Here is a 19,367-nt window from a genome sequence, read left to right as displayed (position 1 = left end):
CCAGTTCTCTCTGCTCCACCAGGATCCATTGCCCTTTTCTGCTGTGCTCTGTCTCTCTCATTCAGGGCTCATTTCCTTAAGAGGTCAGTACAGATCCAATTTCACTTCTTCTGACCGAATTGTAAATTCTTTGAAGGCAGCACCAACCCCCTAGCCCCCAGTGCCAACGGCAGCAGTTTCTAAAAGAGTGCGGCGCATGTGTGTGAGGCAGCACACGTCCCAGAATTCCTCAGACACTCCAGCACAGTGGTTCATTACGCCTGTGCTTTTGGGGGTACGGACTCCTGTTTCGAAATGTTGCCAGGCATATAGAACTCGAGTATTATTGGTTAATGAGGGTATGTGGGCGTAAAGGTTTGTAAAGGAGGCGAGCTGGTGGCCGTCTTTCCACCCCCTTTTGTGGTCCGTGGGTTAGCTTTTCTGGGGACTCTCCAGACGTCAGGAAGGTCCTGCTGAATGAACCATTACCACAGGATGATGTGATCCCCTGGAAGTGCCTCTCACTCTGATACTTGGAGTTTTCTTGCACGTTTCTTTTGATTCTTCATATTTACTTGCTTTTTGTGTTAAGTGCGTTCCCTTCTCTCTTTCCTGTTTCTGCAGGATGACAGCGATGGGATTCCATGGTCAGAAGAAAGAGTGGTGCGGAAAGTCCTCTATCTGTCTCTGAAGGAGTTCAAGAATGCCCAGAAGAGGCAGCACGGGGAAGGCATTGCTGGGAGCCTGAAGACCGTGAATGGTGAGTCGACTGTCTTGTTGGAATTGGATGATGTCTTCGGGCACGGCCTTGTTTCTGAATCGGATGTGATCTGGGCGGCTTGTGCTTCTCGGGCTAGGCCCCTCTTGGCAGTTATTTTGGACATCCTACTGGGTTTATAGATTCATTTCTTTTATGCTCCTTTATATGCTGTGTAATATAATTTGCAGGGTGCCTTAATTAGTCTGGTCCCTGTAGATAAGACCAGGGCCGTGATCTGATTTCTACTAGGTCCTGGGTTGAACGTAGAGTCTGTCTTAACAGGTGTTTCTGTGGATCTCTGCCTTTCTACTTTGCTGCGATGTGGGGTGGTTCTCCCCTGATCGTCTTAGGGAACCAGTAAGAAGGTTTGTAAGGTTTAAAGTGCTGATTCCCACAACTGAGGGCAGTCCTAGATTCTCTCCTCTGGATACCTCCCTACTGTCTGCTGGTTCTTCTCCCCTGATTGTATAGGAAGCAGCTTAGACCTACCATTTGCCTCCTACCCTTCCTGCTCTCTGGCTCATAGCCTCCTAAGTACCTGCTTCCTTGTTGATCAGGCCGGGCAGGTTGTTATGTGGAGGCTGGTATACGGTGGCATAGAATGCCTGAGCCTGTGGAAGTGCACCTGTATGATTATCAGATGGATCCTTGAAGCCTGGAGGGAAACTCGCTCTTCCCCGAGTTTATTCTGATGTCTCTTTGGAACAGGGTTAGCATGGTGGAATTGGAACCCTCCGATGATCATAACCGAGCTTCTGGTCACGGTCTGTATTTCGTTGCAGGGGATGTGGTCGTGGTGACATCCCAGGCTCTGTCCAACTTTGTTCGTCCTTTCAGAATTACAGAGAAATGTGAATGAATCGATCGTGTTCTGGTTTGTACCTGCTTGGAGCAAGCAGATAAGGAAGAGGGGATTGTTCTGTTTCAGAGTCTTTGCTCTGGTCATGGGGTAATAGAGGCATTTGGAGGGTATTTGGCAGCATGCCAGGGTGCAGGGTGACAGGTTCACTTAGGGCCTCCAGTTTCTTTCCATTCTGCTTAGTTGTACGGTGGGTTGTCTGGGAGCCTCTTCTTGGAACCAGTGCTTACAGGCGGGACCTGTTGCCACTCTGTTTGCACAGAGCCATGGCAGTGCTTTCGGAGACGATGCCCTCCCTGCCACTGCCGCCGCCCCCCCCCCCCCCCCCCCCCGTCTGTCCTGTCTGCTTCTGCTTCTAGTACTGTGTGACTTGAAACCAGAAGCCCCTGAAGTCTGAGCCAACATGCGTGGGAAGGCCCCCCCCCGCCCCGCCGGCTTTTGTTTTTGAATCCAAAGGTAGAAGGTAAGTTGTAGAATGTGTTGTCACAGGTATAGAATCTGCAGCCACGTGTGATGTGATGTGATGTGATGTGATCATTTGTGTTCTCGGCTTCACAGTGAAGATGGTGATTTGCTTTACGTTTTTTATCCGGGGCGGGGAGAGAACGTCCCTGAGTCCTGGAGTTACAATAGAGCGCTAGCTGCTGGGGGTGTAGTTGTTACTGTTGTGATCAGGCGTGCTCTCGTTCTGCTATTTAGGAGGGGAGATGCCTTCGTGGTTTTTGGAATCCGTTAACAGAAAACAACCCAACGGAGAAAAATCAGCTTTTTGGACAAGTTAGCCGGGTGTCCAGGATTAAATCAAGGTGGAATTTAGGTGACGATCTTTACCTTTTGTTCTTTTAAGAGGGAACCTGCCCTGCCAGCTAGCTGACCACACGTAGCTCTCGTTTTCTGCCGCCCTTGTCAAGGGCTTGACGGTGCTGAGGAAGAGGTTCTGAGAAAAGTGGCAAAGACCGTGTTCTTGGGATCGTTGAAGACTTTATGAAACTAGTATAAGAGTTCGTTCAATAACAAAAAAGAGGCTTCTGTTGTAGTTCGTATTTCCTGCTGATAAAGACGGACTTGTCATTTTCTTGTTTAAGCACCAAGACCCCAAGGCGCCTCGCCTCTCTCTCTCTCTCTCTCTCTCTCTCTCTCTCTCTCTCTCTCTCGGTGGTGAAATTGCTGTGAATAGGCCTGTTTCCACTTCTTGTTGGTGTCAGTGGAGCCAATGGTCCGAGTCCACGTTTTTGTCGTTCTGTACCTTGGATTTCCATAGCTGTTCTGAGTAAACACGACTCTGTGTTTCAAGAATAATTTTCTTGAGGGCAGCCAACAGGTTGAGGTGTGCTTTGTCTTTGGGGGCGTCCCAGAGAGCTTGGGAGACCAGCAGCTCCTTCTCTGTAGGTCCTCAAACCTCAGCCGTGCTCTCCTAGGGGGCACGGTGCAGAGAAAGCAGAAAACATGGAGAGCGTCCCAGACTTTTTTGGCAGCTGAGGTTGGTGGTAGGATGATTGCAAGCAGCGTGGTGTGTGTGCACGCATGTGTGTGCCTGTGAGCATGTCCCCTGTTTGAATGGTTGCTTCGTACTCCTCGTGCATACTCTGCATGGTAGAATGATGACCTCGTCTTAAGCTGTGCACCGCACGCTGTCTTGGGGTTCTGCCCTGGGGGCAGATGAAAATAGGTTAGTAGGGGAGTAGGTTTTCACAGCCCTGCAAGGTGCATGTTTGTTTTTTGGTGTTTTGTTTTGGTGAGTTATCTAACCTTTTGAGATTTCTCTTGCAAAAACTGAACTCCATTGGTCCAGTGTTAATTGTCAGAGAAATTTGTCTGGCAGTACGGCTTTGAAGCTGCCCCGTTCAGAGCCCTTGTTAGGACACGGGCAAGGAAAGGGACGAGACGAGGATCAGAGCAGGTTCCTGTGCCCAGATTGGCGGGAGGGTTAGCTGCTGCCCCTGTGCCGCCGCCTCCCTCTTTTCATGCTTTGCAGCGGGGGATCTTGGGTACTGACCTACCTCCGAGACCCCTGCTCTTGTCAAATCTGTGAGCTGACCAAAATGTCCTTGTGGGGCTTTGTGAGTGCTCTGTGTGGTGGTGACTTCTGTAAGGTGACACGGCTGTCTGCAATGCGGTAGCAGAATTGGAATTACAACTCCAACCGCGGAGCTTTTGAATCCAGTACTTTGGAAGACAAGAGGGATGAAAAGGACACCGTATCTTTTTAACGGCGGTATTGAAAACACATCTTAATTTTCACTGGATCACTTTTCAGAGATGTTTCTGGGTTATCGGTCTCACTGGAGTTACTGGGGAAAATTCCACGTTCAAGTAATATTTTGTGTTCACAAATAGAATAGGCTTGCTGTACTGTTACCTAATTGGAGAACGGATTGACGTCACTTCGCCAAACCCTTGGCGTGCTAGAATGATGAACCAGCATCTCCTTCTTTGCCCTGCCCCCCCCCTTGTGAGGTGGGTGGGGTCTGGCGTCTGTTAACTGCACACAGACAGCGGCAGCTCCCAAGCTATGCTACCCTGTTTCTGTGGGTCTAGTGCAGTAGTAATAACCCAAGCAGGCACAAGATTGTAGGGAGACATCACATTTTATGTCCTAAAATCCATATTTGCCATCAACCTTTATTATGTCTGCAGTTCTAAAGTAACCAGGAATGAATATTTCTTTCTCTTTCCTTTTTTTTTTTTTTTTTAACCATTTATTGATCCATCCATCCTAGTAGGAGTGAACATGAGTCTTGAACGGCCTTGCGGATTGTCTGTGTAGGAACTGAAGCCCTCCTTGTGGCGTGTTGGTTATAGCTGGGCGTAGGAGAGGCGGTACTCCGATTTTTGCTGATTGTGAGAACCTTCTATCTGCTTCCTGCTGTAGATAATGCCACTTCTTCTGGCTGTTATAAATGAACAAAAGCATGGGGAAGGGCTGGCGGAGGCTGAGGCCTTGGCCACTCTTTGAGGGCCCTTGGCCCGCTGGGGCTGAAATTAGGGACATTTAAATAATAACATGCTGCACAAATGAGTACAGATAATTACACAGTAAGAGAGGGGAGCTATTAGCTGTATTTGAGTTTCATTTGCTTCCTATAAATGTCATCCGAGATCCAGCAAAAGCCCTCTGGCCAGCCAAAGAACCTTGAGTAGATTTAAGGGAAACTGGATCCTTTTTTCTTAGAACCTGACTGCGGTCGTGATGGGTAATCCGTACGTTGAGCCGTTACTGTTCTAGCACTTGATCTGTATTTCATGAATTTAGTCTTCAGAACAGACCATTCTTGTAGATGAGGGAGTGATACACGAGGGTGGATTAGCCGTCCATCTACGCGAGTGGTCCTCGGCAGCCAGACTTTTAAAGCTTGGCTTTCTGTGTCTTGACTTCATACCACCCCTTGGATAAACAGAAGTCACTTTGGAACCCTCTGTAAAGATAGGATTCCAGAAACTAAGAATTTGTAGGAGACCTTTTAAAAAACTTTTCCTAATAGCTGTTTCTTTTGAAGGAGAGCATGTAACCTCTTTTACTGGGAAGGAGACCTCCAAGGTGGGGAGTGGGGGGCAGGAGAAGTATGAACATGGGCATATTTGTGGTCTTTATTAGAGCTTATAATTGGGGGGTGGGGAATCAAAAGATGGGCACAGGTACGTTCATTTTTTTCACCTAGAGGTAGGGATTTGGATTTTTAATGCTGCTGTTGAACCACCAGGTTGACTCTCTCCATACAGTCCTGTCCTCACATGACAAGGAGCCTTTCTGGCAACAACTGCCGATTTGTAGGGAGGAGCTGAAGTTGGAAGTGCAGATAGAGAACTCTCCACACACCTGTTTTGTTTTGTTTCCCCCTTAAGGAGAAGAATTTTGGACTCCTTCAAAATCTTTTTATTTTTTTTATTATTTTTTTTATTTTTTTCAACGTTTTATTTATTTTTGAGACAGAGAGAGACAGAGCATGAATGGGGGAGGGGCAGAGAGAGAGGGAGACACAGAATCAGAAGCAGGCTCCGGGCTCTGAGCCATCAGCCCAGAGCCCGACGCGGGGCTCGAACTCACGGACCGCGAGATCGTGACCTGAGCTGAAGTCGGACGCTTAACCGACTGAGCCACCCAGGCGCCCCCAAAATCTTTTTTAATGTTTATTTTTGAGAGGAGAGAGCACACGCATGCATGTGCACAGTCGGGGGGAGGGAGGAAGGGAGGGAGGGAAGGAGAGAGAGAGAGAGAGAGAATCCACAGGTTCCAGGCTCAAACTGTCAGCACAGAGCCCCACGCGGGGCTCAAACTCCCAAACCCCCAACCGTGAGATCATGACCTGAGTCGAAACCAAGAGTCAGATCCTTAACTGACTGAGGCACCCAGGCACTCCTGGACTCCATCAACATCTTAAAGATTCCGGATGTTTTGTTTGTGGAATGAAACTCACACTTGCCCAAGTCCTGCGATTTCATTGTTCACAGCATAAGATAAAAATGCCTTGTGACTCAAAATGAAAAATCCAAGCACATTGTCCCATGAATGGCAGTTTATTTACACAGCTCTATTGAAAACACTGTCATGTGTCACAGTCGAATGGTTGTCTTCATCAACAGAGGGCCGGGGAGGGGGGTGTGGGGGGACACTTCTCCTTTCTGCTTTGGCCCCCAAGCGTTCACATCTAGCTATTCTAAGGATGGGCCCCACTTCAACAGGAAAGACCGTCTTGTTGTTTTCCTCCTGAAGAAAGTGGCTTAGGGGCTCCTGGGTGGCTCAGTGTGTTGAGCCTCCGACTTCGCCTTGGGTCATGATCTCGCAGTTCGTGAGTTCGAGCCCGGGGTCAGGCTCTGTGCTGACAGCTCGGACCCTGGAGCCTGTCTTCAGATTCTAGGTCTCTGTCTCTTCCCCTCCCCTCCTCGTGCCTTGTCTGTCTCTCTCTCTCTCTCTCTCTCTCTCTCTCTCTCTCAAAAATATTAAAAAGAATTAAAAAAGACAAGAAAGTGGATTATCCCACTGCTTTGTCCAAATGGAAATGCCGATGTGTAAGTGCCAGTCCTCTGTAAGCTGTGGGGACCACCAGGCTGCCCCCCGGCAGCTGCTGAGGGTTTGGGTTTCTGGAACACATCAACCTTGGAGACTTTTCTTACTTGTCTCCCCCAATGTAGGAGCTGACACTCCCAAGTGAAAGAAGCGGGCCGACAGGAAGGGTAAATACACTTCACTGAAAACAAATTTATGCTTTGTTAGAAAATAAAAGCTACATTTTATTCTTGCAAATGGGAGAGTTGAAAAGGCTTGAGTGGCTCACGGGTGGCTCGGTGGGTTAAGTGTCTGACTCTTGGGTTCTGCTCACGTCATGATCCCCTGGTTCATGAGTTCAAGTCCTGCGTTGGGCTCCCCACTGATGGCACTGAGGCTGCTTGGGATTGTCTCTCTCTGTCTCTCTCTGTCTCTGTCTCTCTCTCTCTGCCCCTACCTCGCTCACTCACGTTCTCTTTCTCTTGATCTGAAAATAAACTTCGCCAAAAAAAAAAGGAGGGGAGGGCTTGAGGGGCCCCTGGGTGGCTCAGTGTGTTAAGTGTCCAACTTCAGCTCAAGTCATGATCTTGGAGTTCATGAGTTCTAGCCCCGCATCGGGCTCTGTGCTGACATCTCAGAGCCTGGAGCCAGTTTCGGATTCTGTGTCTGTCTGTCTGTCTGTCTGTCTGTCTCTCTCTCTCTCTCTCTCTCAAAAATATTAAAAAAAAAAAAAAAGGGCTTGATGTCTTTCTCTGTGGCTGTGGTATAGTCACTGTAAGACCTGAGTGTGATGCACATGGGACATTTCTTGATAGAGCTCATACTGGTTGATACTCCATTGAGTCTAGAATGTAGGTGGTTTTGTGAGTAATAACATGGAATTCAAGTTGGTCTTCTTTCCTGTCACTTTGTGCATGGGGCCCCTTGCGCCCCCCCCCCCCCCCCCCATTTCTGTCAGCCTGCCTCCTCTGTCAGCTCTGTCCCAGATTCAGTCATCCTCATCACATCTTGGGCTGTTTTAAGAGGAAGGGCCTAGGATGGGGTGGGAGGGTGGTATGCAGTTATGGGGGTGGTGGTTCTTTCTGCTGGTCTCCGTTCTTAAGAAGCCCAGCGTTGAGAGGTCCTGAGGGCAAAAGGGCAGAAATCTGCTGTGGTCCTTTTCTCATCTCTCCAAGGGCATCAGTCTGGAAGATCTCCCTCTTCCTTATTTACTTCTGGGCTGGATGATTGCCATCAGTAAACAAAACATGTTGTAGTTTCGCTCATAATAAAATAATCCTCTGCCGATCTTGTTATCTCCCTCCTGCTATTCATCTCTTTATTGCAGGGTTCCTGGTAGAAAATGTCTAAGCAGTCTGTCTCCCTCTACTATTTATATTCTTGTTAATATCCTTTCCCCTTTCGTACTCCTTTGAACCCTTAGAATGAGGCCACGACTAAGGCTTAATAATGACCTCCGTTGCCAAGTCCGTTGACCAAGTTTCTGGTCAGCGCCTTGTTTACCCCCATGGCAGCATTTGACATGATTGAACCTGTCCTAAACTCCACTTGCCTACTTGCCTTCTCCACTTTGATTTCTTGGGAAGGCCTTATGAACATGAGGGGTCCCTAAGCCAACTCTGTCTCCACCACCTGTCCTCTGCTCTGCCTGTCTTCCCCTGGTCAGTAAACGCCAATTCCATTCTTCTGGTTACTTTGGCCTAAACCTTGGAATTAGCTGTATTTCTCTGATGTTCCCACACTTTGCATTCTGTCCTTTAGCAAAACCTGTTCCAAAACTGCATTTGCACTACTGCCTCCTAGTCTGTAACCTCCAGCTTGGGCTTGGATCCCTATGCCCCCTCAGCCTCTGCCTTTTTACCCCACCAGGAGGTGGCCAGAACCGTCATTTATAAATGCAGATTAGCGATGCTCTGTTCCTGCAGCGTCTCCCTGCCTCTTAGCATGATCAGCTGATGGGGGCCACAGTATCTGTCAGGTCTCCTTACCACTGTCCCCCCTAATTTGGCCTCCTCGCTGTTCAAACCCACCAGAATTCTTGTGCTTTCTGCTCCTTCTAGTTCCCTTTAGATAACTGTGTGCTTGATCCCTGCCTGAATTTCAGGTTCCTGCTCAAACCTGGAGGTTTGAACCGGAGCATCCTTCTTGAACATCTTCTTGAAACTTTGTTGGATACCCTTTTGCTTTTTTGCCTCGTAATATTTCTCTGCATAGAATTTCTGTCTGCGGGACATTGTATTCTTGTTGTTTGCTGGTGGTAAGTGCTCTCCCCACGACAGACAGAAAGTCCACGAGAGAAAAGCTCCGTCACCATTCACTGCTGCTGTCTGCACGCCTGGGTTCTCCGTAGCGTGTGTGGAGCGTGGATCCGTGTGCAGACACCTCTCTGCCCGCTGGCCATTCCCACTCCCCCTCCAGCACCCTCTGCCGCGCCATGGATATGCTCCTGTCTGTTTAGGGCTTGAGTGTCCCACATGTGACTCTGGGTTTTATTCTGGAAATGTACACACCTACTCCCTGGATCACAGCCCACGCTGGTTTCCCTGTCCCCAAAATGCATATTCATAATTGTGATACCCTTGTCTTATCGTAAAGATTCCTGGAATCGGATCACCCTTGTACCCTTTCTTAACCACATTTGCGGAATGCCTATTCAGGTATGAGATATGTTGCTTGGAAGTTTAAATTAAAATTGGGCTTTTCTTTGTTTGTTTTGAGAGGCTGAGAGATCAGGGGAGGGGCAGAGAGAGAAGGGGAGGGAGAGAATCCCAAGCTGGCTCCGCACTGTCAGTACAGAGCCTGATGTGGGGCTCAAACCCCCGAGCCATGAGACCGTGAGCCAAAGTCAGACGTCAACCAACTGAGCCACACAGGTGCCCCTAAAATGAGGCTTTTAAGAAATAAGTTACTGCTTCTAATCTCATAACTTTATTGCAACCTATTACTGTCTGGTTCTTTGGGTTTGTAGAGGGTCTCCAGTGTTCCACAGCTTGTACAAGACTGCATAGCGAATCAGGACTTGACCCCAGAACTGGACTCCAGTCTTGCATACCGCTCCCTCCCCCCCACTTTATTTTTTGAGGAAAAGAATACGCCGCGTGAAATCACACATCTTACTCGTACAGTTCGATGTATTTATTTAAAAAAAAATTTTTTTTTTTACATTTATTTATTTTTGAGAAATAGAGTGAGACAAAGTGTGAGTGGGGGAGGGGCAGAGAGAGAGGGAGACACAGAATCCGAAGCAGGCTCCAGGCTCTGAGCTGTCTGCACAGAGCCCGACACGGGGCTCCAACTCACACACCGTGAGATCATGACCTGAGCTGAAGTCGGATGCTCAACCGACTGAGCCACCCAGGCACCCCCAGTTCGATGTATTTAAAAAAGCTCATATACCCACGTGACCAGTGCTCCAGTGTAGACCCAGGGCTTTCCCACCAGGCCAGAAATGTTGCTCCCTCCCTTTCCATTTCATTTGACTTCTTTTAAAGTATGCGTTCATTTGAGGTTTGTCACCATGGCTGTCTTGATTTTTTTTTTTTTTTCCACGAGCTTTTATGATGATATGTGGGTTTATGGTGTTTCCCCAGAATGTACCAGATGCCTGAGAGTGTCTGTGGAGACTTGAAGGGTCCCCAAAGCCAGTGGCTCACGTGTGTCCAGTATGCAACTCTTAGAAGCTCTGGCTTGGGGGCACGAATAAGAGTCCTACAACTGGACATGGTCACAAAAGATCTTCACTGGCTCGTGGTGGCATTCGTGGGCCAGATTTTTTTAAAAATTTATTTAAATGTTTTTATTTCTTGGAGTGAGAGACTGTGCACAAACAGAGAAGGAGCAGGGAGAGAGAGGGGGGAGCAGAGGATCTGAAGCAGGTTCTGTGCTGAGAGCAGAGAGCCCGAAGTGGGGCTCAAACTCCTAAACCGCGAGATCATGACCTGAGCTGAAGTTGGACGGTTAACTGACAGAGCCCCCCAGGTGCCCCAGACAGATTCTCTGTCTTGAACCAGCATTAAAGTTTTGGTTCTCAGCTGTGTGCAAGTCCAGACCACAGTGGCCTTTTCAACAGCTCTTCTGCTTCTCCCGTTCGGTGTCCCCTCTTTCCGGTAGTGCCATTCTGCGAGCGTTAAGAAATCTTGGCCTTGGTGATAGAATTCAAGAAATTCTGGAATAGGTGTTCCAGACCTGGCTTTCCTCCAAAGGCGAGCTAAAGAGGCATCCATAGGGCCATACCCCTTCTCTGCCAAGTAAGTGTGTTTTCAGTTAGAGGGATTCTTGTCCACAGCCCGTGAGTTGTCCCATGGCCTTGAGGGTGCAGAAACATAGGGTGATGGCACGGGAGGATTGCTCACTTGTGTTCATTTTCTTGTGGCTGTGGCAGAAGTCTGTATTAGTCAGCTCGGGCTGCCGTGACCATGTACTGTAGACTGGGTGGGGTGGTTGAAACAACGCAAGTGTGTTTCTCGTTCTGGACGCTGGAGGCTGGATGTCCGGATCCAGGGTACTGGCCACGTCCTCACCAGGCTGACGGTGGGGGAGAGCGTGTGCGGGTGTCTCTTCCTCCTCTTAGGAGGACACTCGCCCCGTCAGATCAGTGCCTCCCCGAATCGTGACCTCCTTTACTTTTCTCACCTTCTCACAAGCTCTGCCCAGACACAGTCACATTGGGTGTTACATCTTCAACCTAGGAGTTGGGGGAGTGGGGTGAGGTGGCAAACAGCACCAATGCTAGTACGTGGGTAGAACTTTGAGGTGGTGACAATTTCATTGCGTTTTAATTTTAGATGCAGTTAATTTCCATCTTAATCTGCAACATGTTTCCTTTTGTGTTGAGGTACTAGAAGGATATCCTGCTATGTCAGGAACCCCTAAGAACTGGTTTGAGCTTGGAGAGGTTTTTGTTCCTCCCAGTTGGATGCAGTTAATCTCCGGTTTTTATTTTTTTATTTAAAAAAAATTTTTTTTAATGTGTATTTTGGGGGCGGGGGGAGCGGAGAGCACATGCTAGTCGGGGAGGAGCAGAGAGAGAGGGAGACAGAATCCGAAGCAGGCTCCAGGCTCAAAGCCCATCAAGATGGCCCTGGATGGATGTCTCCGTGTCAGTTTGGGAGAAATGATGACATTATTTGAGGTTGAAGAATCTTCTTTGTCATACATGAATTTATTTCATTTGTATGTATACATTTTAAAGTTTACGTATTTTGAGAGAGAGCAGGGGAGGGGCAGAGAGGGAGAGGGCGGGCTCTGTGCTGTCCGTGCAGAGCCCAGTATGGGTCTCGCATTCATGACCTGAACCGAAATCCAGAGTCGGATGCTTAACTGAGCCACCCAGGCGCCCCTCATTTGTACTTTATGCACGGATTCCGTTTCTTTTTCTATGCCGTAAGTGTAATTTACGGCAATACGTACCAACCAGTTTTACTTATCAACATGTACAGAAAGGGAGGTGCCTGTGGGGTCCCCAGATAGCGCTCCCCTCGGCCAGAGGCCACTTATCCAGGCATGGAGTTTATCTGTGTACGCTCTTGTAAACGGTCCTGTGTATCACCTCCTCCTGCCTGTGGATCTAGGCCTCCTGTGTTGTCTCCGTCTGTGCTGGTTCCTGATTCAAGTTCTGTGATGGGTTCTGTGATTCAGGTTCTGTGATGGGGGCTTTGATTCCTGTCGGATCTACCACGATGCACTAGTGCGATTTGGTTTCGCGTGGGACTTCCTCAGATCCCATTTCCCCCCACATTTAGAAGACCTTTTACCTAGTTTTTGGAAAAAAACGTGTTCCACTTGAGCTACGTTAAATGTTCAGTGTCCTGTATGGAGTATCTTTAAACCCAGAAGGGTGGTAACTGGGTATGCTGTGGGGGAAATTAGCCTGCACCCCATAAATCCCTTAATTTACAACTTGTTACTCAATCTCACCTGCCAAATCACCTGTATCCTTCTAGCTTTCTCTGTAGGCTTTAGGGTGCTTCTGCAGAGTCCCGAAATTCGCTTCCTTCCTCGTGATTTTCTTTCTAAAAGACCATAAAACAATGTAGGTCTCTCCTGCGAGGAGGTCTGGGGCCCAGGAGGGAAACATGAGCTATTTCATAACCTTAGACCTGCCTGTTAAGGAGCAGAGTCGCCAGTGTGTCAGCCAGGCTGCCCTGTGTTCTGCAAGGAGAGCTGTTCTTTCTGGAGCTTCAGAGCTCCTGTCACTGGTGTCGTGGGCTCGTTCCTGCTTTGGATCTAACGGTTTCAGCTCTTTCTGCACATCAGGCCTCTTGCTGGGGACCCGCCCCGCCAGTGTCTTTCGGGTCACTCCTGCACCCGGGTCCGTGTTTCCCTTTGGCAGGTGGGTGGGTATCCTGATCACGCGTGGCACCTGGTCTTGGTGGGTGACCGGGAAAGACCTCTGTGCCTGGGAGTCCCCTGCCAGCTTCTGGTGCTGCCCCACGTGGCTGAGTCTTCCTTCCAGTTTTCCATGGCTCTGAACGATTTTTGTTGCCTTCTGATGCACGAAGGCAGCTCAAGGTCTCACTCTGGAAACCTTCACCTCTCTTAATTCCGATCCCTTCCTTCTGACGGGATTGGGGTATTCAGGAAGGGCTCTGACTCTCTGCCTGTTGGAAACCGTGCGCTTCCCCTTCCGGAGTGACGGTATAGAAGGTCAGCGAATCCTCTGCAGACCTAAGTAGGGCAGGTGCCACAGCAGTGGAAACCACACACGTGTATTGTTTGGGCACGAAGGAAGGCTTGGTGATCTCTAGAGGGATCTGCACCGCAAATTGCTTATCCTGTACCGGAGTGGCTTTACCCTGTCCTCACTCAGCAGTTACCCAACTTCAGACTAGTGTTATTTGAAAAGGGCCTTTCCAGTTTACTCAGTTGGAAAGTGTTACAGAGTTTTAAAGGGTGAGTTGGAAGGCTCTCAGCTGGCACTTTCTGAATCCCTCGGAGGAAAATATTGGCAAACTCTGCACTCTCTGCCTGAACTCTTCTTATAAATCGAGAAGCCAAGAGTTACGAAGCCGTCACAAAGGGCCAGGTTGAACTGTGTGGGGGAAACCTCCGTGTTAAGACAACGGACTGTTTTCTGATCACAGTGACCCTCCTCCCACCATCTTGATGTTAATCTTACTGCCACTGAAAATAGAAGTATGCGGTGAATGTAATTTGCAAGGTATTCCAACCCCCCCCCCCCTTTTTTTTTCCTGGAGAGCCTTTTCTCTCCAAGGTAGAAGCACATAGCTTTTAATTTTTTACCCCTCATTTACAATTTAAATAAGAAAAGTGCTGGGCTGCTTTATTCAACAGGTGTAACACCCCAACGAGGGAAAGTTGCCTTTTTTTCATTATTTGGCTTTATTTTTTTTCTGTGGTTTCAGGGGGCAAGGTGTTGAGATCAGAAGCAGGAGTTTGCTGTTGATTTATTACCCTGTTTGTTACCATCTGTCTGCCTCGCACTTCAATCTGTTGATGGAAAGCCCGATGTGCTTGTGTCATGGGGCCTGAGAAATTTCCGTCTTCCTGAGTTGTCTGACTACAGAAACCTGTACACTCGCTTCTACCCAGGGCCCCAGAGAAGTCTGGGGACAGGAGAATAACCCAGGGGAGCGTGTTGGCGTGCTTTCTCGATCCATCCTTCTATGCCCCTGCCTCTGCCTACTCTGGCCAGGCAGTGATGCCTTTTCTAGTACTGTCCACATTCTGCCGCCCATTTACCCTCCTGGGGTCGCTCTTTATGGAAGAATTCCAAGGGAATAGGTTAAGATTGCCATCAAGTGGCTGCTCTTGGTAGTGGATGGGGAGGATACTGGCCTTCCGGCTGGCCGACTCCTCAGACCTTCTCCTCCAATTTCTTAGCCCCTTTGTGAAAAATTACCGAGCTCCAGAGTGCTCTCAGTCTGAGGAATTGACTGGTGGGGGGGAGGGGGCGGGCACAGAGAGCTCGGGGCATCTATATGTTGCATCCTCAAGGAAGCTCTCTTCTGTAAAACAAAACCCGCACCTGTGGTCTGAGCTCAGGGCCCTGGAGCTGTGGACACTGAGGGATCTAGAGGCTTCCGGGGGGAAACTGCGGGGCATTCAGCCTCCTGCCAGTTCTGGGCCCCCGTAGACCACTGCCCTCCACCTCCACGTGGGGACATAGGCAGGGAGGGTCATGCTGTCATCCCTGAAAGGGTGACCTCACGGCCCCACCAAGAGTGAAGAGAACTAACACACACGAGGTGGCCGTTCTGTTTGGCTCTTGTTCCCCAGATCTGTAAGTGGAGTAGTAATTTCTTTCTCACAGGCAATATTCTTAGGATTAATGAGATGATTTATTTAAAGTCCTTAGTATCTGGCAGGAAGTGAGCATTCAAAGGGTAATTGTGATCGAGGTTCTAGATACACATTACCTAACTACTTCCCATAAAAGCTGTAGCTGTGTCATAAAAGAGCACACTTCAGGGACTGTATTAAAATCTGTTTGCCCCATTCCCTGGGTCTGGATGCCATCATCCTACAATTAGACCTCACCCTAGGCGTTGGAGAGCAGAAACTCTGACCCAGCTAGAAGGAAGCGAACCCTAGTTTTCCCCAGTAGGGCATTCCTTAGTGATGTCGGGAAAACCTGCCCCAATAGCAGTAGCAGGGGTTGGTGTCTATGGGGGGGGGGGGTGGGTGACCCGAGCAGTGCACAGCAGTCTCCATTCTGTCCTCTCTGAGGTTTCTGAGCTGGTATGGAAGAAGGACCTGGGCCAGCTGGGCTGGAGGGGAGAGGCTTGGAGGGAGGCAGAAGGGGAAAGTGACCACGTGAGTCCATCAACCTGGCCGTGCAACTTGAAGGGAGGGTCAAGGAAGGAAAATTCTAGGGCTTCTATATTTGCAGCAGCTTTTTAGAAGTCATAGAGGCTATGTTATGTAACCATTCACATCACCATCTGTCAAATCATTCGACCACAATTCCTGGATTGTAGCCACTTAAAGCAATATCGGATGTGTCAAAAAATTTGATACGTTGTAATGAGCACTGATGTCATTATAGGTCTGTTTGTACAGGTAACTGGGTACCACCATGAACAATCCTCCCTTCGCGGGTTTCTTATGTCAGATACGACACTTGAGACCTCCCTTTGTCCTGTTTGGTTTTGTTTCCATGATGAGTGATAGCCTGATGCTTATAATGAAGCCTGTTTGTGGTGGTGTTCCTTCTTGTTTTTAAATGTTTATTTTAGAGGGAGGGAGGGAGGGAGGGAGGGAGGGAGGGAGAGAGAGAGAGAGAGAGAGAGAGAGAGAGAGAGAGAGAACACGAGTGGGGGAGGGGCAGAGAGAGGGGAACAGAGAACCTGAAGTGGGCTCAGTGCCGACACCAGTGAGCTCTATGTGGGGCTGGAACTCATGAACCATCAGATCATGACCTGAGCAGAAAGGGGATACTTAACTGACTGAGCCACTCAGGTGCCCCTCTTTTTTTTTTTTTTTGGGGGGGGGGGCGTGTGGTTGTTGTTGTTTATTTATTTATTTTGACAGAGTTGAGTGAGTGGGGGAGGGCTGGAAAGGGGAGGGGGGAGAGAGAATCCCAAGCAGGCTCCTTGCTATCAGCATGGAGCCCTATGCAGGGCTTTGTCTCCCGAGCCCAGAGATCATGACCTGAGCCAAAATGAAGGGCTGGCTGCTTAACGCACTGAGCCACCCTGGTGTTCCATGGTGTTCTTTTTAATTGCCAGATCCTTCTCTAGGAAACATTGGGATGCTTTTGCAGAATTTGGGGGAGAGTGGAAAGCTCTAGAAGACTGGCATCCTCTGTGGCCATCATGTTTTCTTTGTGGTATATGAAGCTTCTCCCCATCCCTCAACCCCCACCTGCGTACAGGAATGAATGCAGGCTGGTGCTTTCTTTCTGGGGATCCCTTGTGTATGTAGAAACCGAGGCAGTGAGCCCAGAATCCACTGTTTGTGGGGTTTTTTTTTTCTTTTACACTTTTCTTTGTACCTATAGCCTTGGGGGTAGCAAAATGTGAGTCTAACTCAGAACGATTTCATGTGGCACTTTGTTCATGAGTATTAAGTGGTGATTGCTGGCCTTTTACTTTCAAGCTGCATCAGGGTTGCCTAAAATCCTTGATGATTTAAAAATCATCTTTTGGGGTAATTGCTTTGCTAAGGGTTTCTCTGCAGTTTTTAGTTTACTGAATAAGCTCGTGGCTTTTTATGACTGGGTCTAACCTGTGGTTTTCCCTCCTTCCCTCATCTGAAAGCTAGACTGATGACACCAGGGGGCCATCTGCTGCAGGATTGAAGGGGGTTTGTCTCCTTGCTGCTCTGTTTGCTCCCCTGTCCTTTTCACCCTGCTGCCTGGAAAGAAGTGCCCATCTGTCTGACTGGCCCTGTTTATCGGTCTGAGCTCTAGCAGAGGACAGCACAGAGACCCAGGGACTGTTGCCATCTGTAGACTTGATGAAAGGGTCTTGAGACTACATTCATGAAGAATCTGTAGGTGAGCACTGCCCTGTAGAAGTTTCCACAATGATGGGGATGCTCAGGGTGGGCTTCATTGTGTACGGTAGCCACTTAGGAGGCCATGAGTCCTTTATACTTAGCTGGTCCGATTAGTTTTAGTTCATTAAAAAAAGTATGGGGGCACCTGGGTGGCTCAGTCATTTGAGCATCTGACCTCGGCTCAGGTCATGATCTCACGGTTGATGAGTCTGAGCTTTGCAGCTGGCTCTGTGCTGACAGCTCAGAGCCTGGAGCCTGCTTTGGATTCTGTGTCTCCCTCACTCTCTGCCCCCCCCATCCCCCTCCCCCCCCAGCTGTCTGTCTCAAAAATAAACATAAAAAAAAAAGTCTTATGTGACTACAGGCTACTGTATTAACATGTATAGCTATAGAGACAGGATGAACATAGTGGTTGCTTCCCTTTTGTCTTCAAGCTCTGTCTTGTTGTTGTTTGGCAGCAGGTTTTTTAGATAGCCAGTGTAGTTCAACTCAGAAACCTTCTTCTAGCTGTCTTCATGGTATGTTGTATATGCAGGCAATGCTGACAGAGTGAAAACATGTTCCTATTCTTTTCACCTGCCTTTTAGTGTTTTGAGCCTTTCGAGGATCCTTTTGCCTGTGGTATTAATGTCATGGTGTTCCTTTATCCCTGACTTCAATATGGCAACGTACTCCTGGCTTCAGAGTTGTCACTGTCTGCTGTTCTTCACTTTGTCTTTGTTTGTTAGCTCCACAGGAGTCCATGTTTCATAGACCTGCTTTCGTCACTGCTTCTTTTGTGGCTGGTACTACTTCCATCCGGCAACACACCATTTTCCTTGTGATATCATTTAAATAATCATTAATGTCTTTTTTCCGCCAACATGTTGTTAAAGTAATTCATTTTTATTTTTTATTTCGTTTGAGAGCATACATGAACCAGGGCGGGGCAGGGAGAGAGGGAGAGAGGGAGAGAGGGAATCCCAAGCAGGCTCTGGGCTCTGAGCTGTCAGCACAGAGCCCGATGTGGAGCTTCAGCTCCTGAACTGTGAGTTCATGGCCTGGGCTGAAGTCAGACGCTGAACCGACTGAGCCTCCCAGATGCCCCTAGAAGTAATTTATTGTAGAAAACATAGAAATTTCAGAAAACTATAAAGATTGCCACCGGAGAGGATACTACTTCTTATAACTAGCTTATTTCCTCTAATCTCCTTTCTCTATACTTGTATTTCTTTTGAACCCCATTTAATATTTCATGCAGTGGAATCGCTGCAACTTAAAACCTTAGGAGTCTTTCCTTATGTTACTAAGTTTTGGAAAATGTGGGTTTTTTTTTTTTTTTAAACATGTAATATCTTGAAAAAATTATGTTCTTTATTCAGTATTAGTTGCCTGGATGGCACATGAAACCTTTAAGGAAAATACCGCAAAGAATACACACAGAATTTTTAAGTGATTGATGTAGTTTCACTTTGTGGAAAAGGTGGGAGGATTATAGTTAACTGTGGCTTTTATTTGAACACAGTAGTAACAAAATGAGTTCGTGTAAGTTAGCAGGGTATAAAAGGTCATTCTTTGAGGAAGACCTGAACAGTTTTGCAGACGGGAAGAAATCATTGGCTCTAAAACGAAGAACTTTAACATTGAAACTAACAAGGGATTAAATGTCTAGAAAACATATTGGGAAGGTTAGTGAGAGTTACATAGTGTTCATAAGATGTTTTCACTTGAAAATTTGAAAATTAGATCTTTTCCCCCAAGAGTTCCTAACTTTGATCAGTGACTGCTGAAAAATCAAGTATTCTAAATTACAAGATGTGTTCCCAGCCAAATATTTCTAAATAGAAAGACAATTCTTTGAGACCTTTTCTTCTGGAAGTTGTAAAAGTGAGCCTCTAAGGTAAGAGTGCATCATCAGGCTCTGAAGGCTCTGAAATGGTCTGCAGGAGCAGCCTGTTCTTTGAGCAGTATTATTGGGTCTCAGCAGTTTTCTCTAGGCACATGCTAGTTTTGGAGGACTCTTAAGATGAGCAAGAATAAATCCTCTTGTTCGGAGAACAGGACAGTCGATGTTTGCTTGTCACTGTGGGTATTTGAAGTAGCCCTGAAGGCTGACTGGGGTTGGAGGTGAGTGGGGGGGGGGGGCGGTGAGGAGCTTTCTAGGAAGACAGAGGAGGGAATATTCCAAAAGAGGGAGCTGCATGTATGGCGTCAGAGGCTTGAGAGATACACGCAGGTTCCAGCTGCCTCCACCCCTTCGTGCCGCACCGGGGGGGTGCCATCAGGTTGCAAAACCAAGGCATTGTTAGTGGATTGCATGGCTTAGGAAGCTGATATAAAATAAT

At 48.1% G+C, this 19,367-nt stretch overlaps 1 protein-coding gene across 7 annotated transcripts in view; it reads left to right on the top strand.

Moving 5' to 3' along the window:
• Window positions 1-19,367, top strand: part of JARID2 (jumonji and AT-rich interaction domain containing 2) — a 275,578-nt gene that overhangs the window by 125,358 nt on the left and 130,853 nt on the right. For all 7 annotated transcript variants that reach the window (XM_058732936.1, XM_058732937.1, XM_058732934.1 and 4 more), the window contains one exon: window positions 604-739. In XM_058732936.1, coding sequence (XP_058588919.1) covers window positions 624-739 — 116 coding nt within the window. In that variant the 5' untranslated portion in view covers window positions 604-623. The remainder of the gene's footprint in view (window positions 1-603; window positions 740-19,367) is intronic.

Source organism: Neofelis nebulosa, chromosome 6 (genome assembly GCF_028018385.1).
Source record: "Neofelis nebulosa isolate mNeoNeb1 chromosome 6, mNeoNeb1.pri, whole genome shotgun sequence".
NCBI lineage: Eukaryota > Metazoa > Chordata > Mammalia > Carnivora > Felidae > Neofelis > Neofelis nebulosa.
The sequence above is the reverse complement of the archived record's forward strand: the minus strand, read 5'-3'. Positions and strand labels throughout refer to the sequence as shown.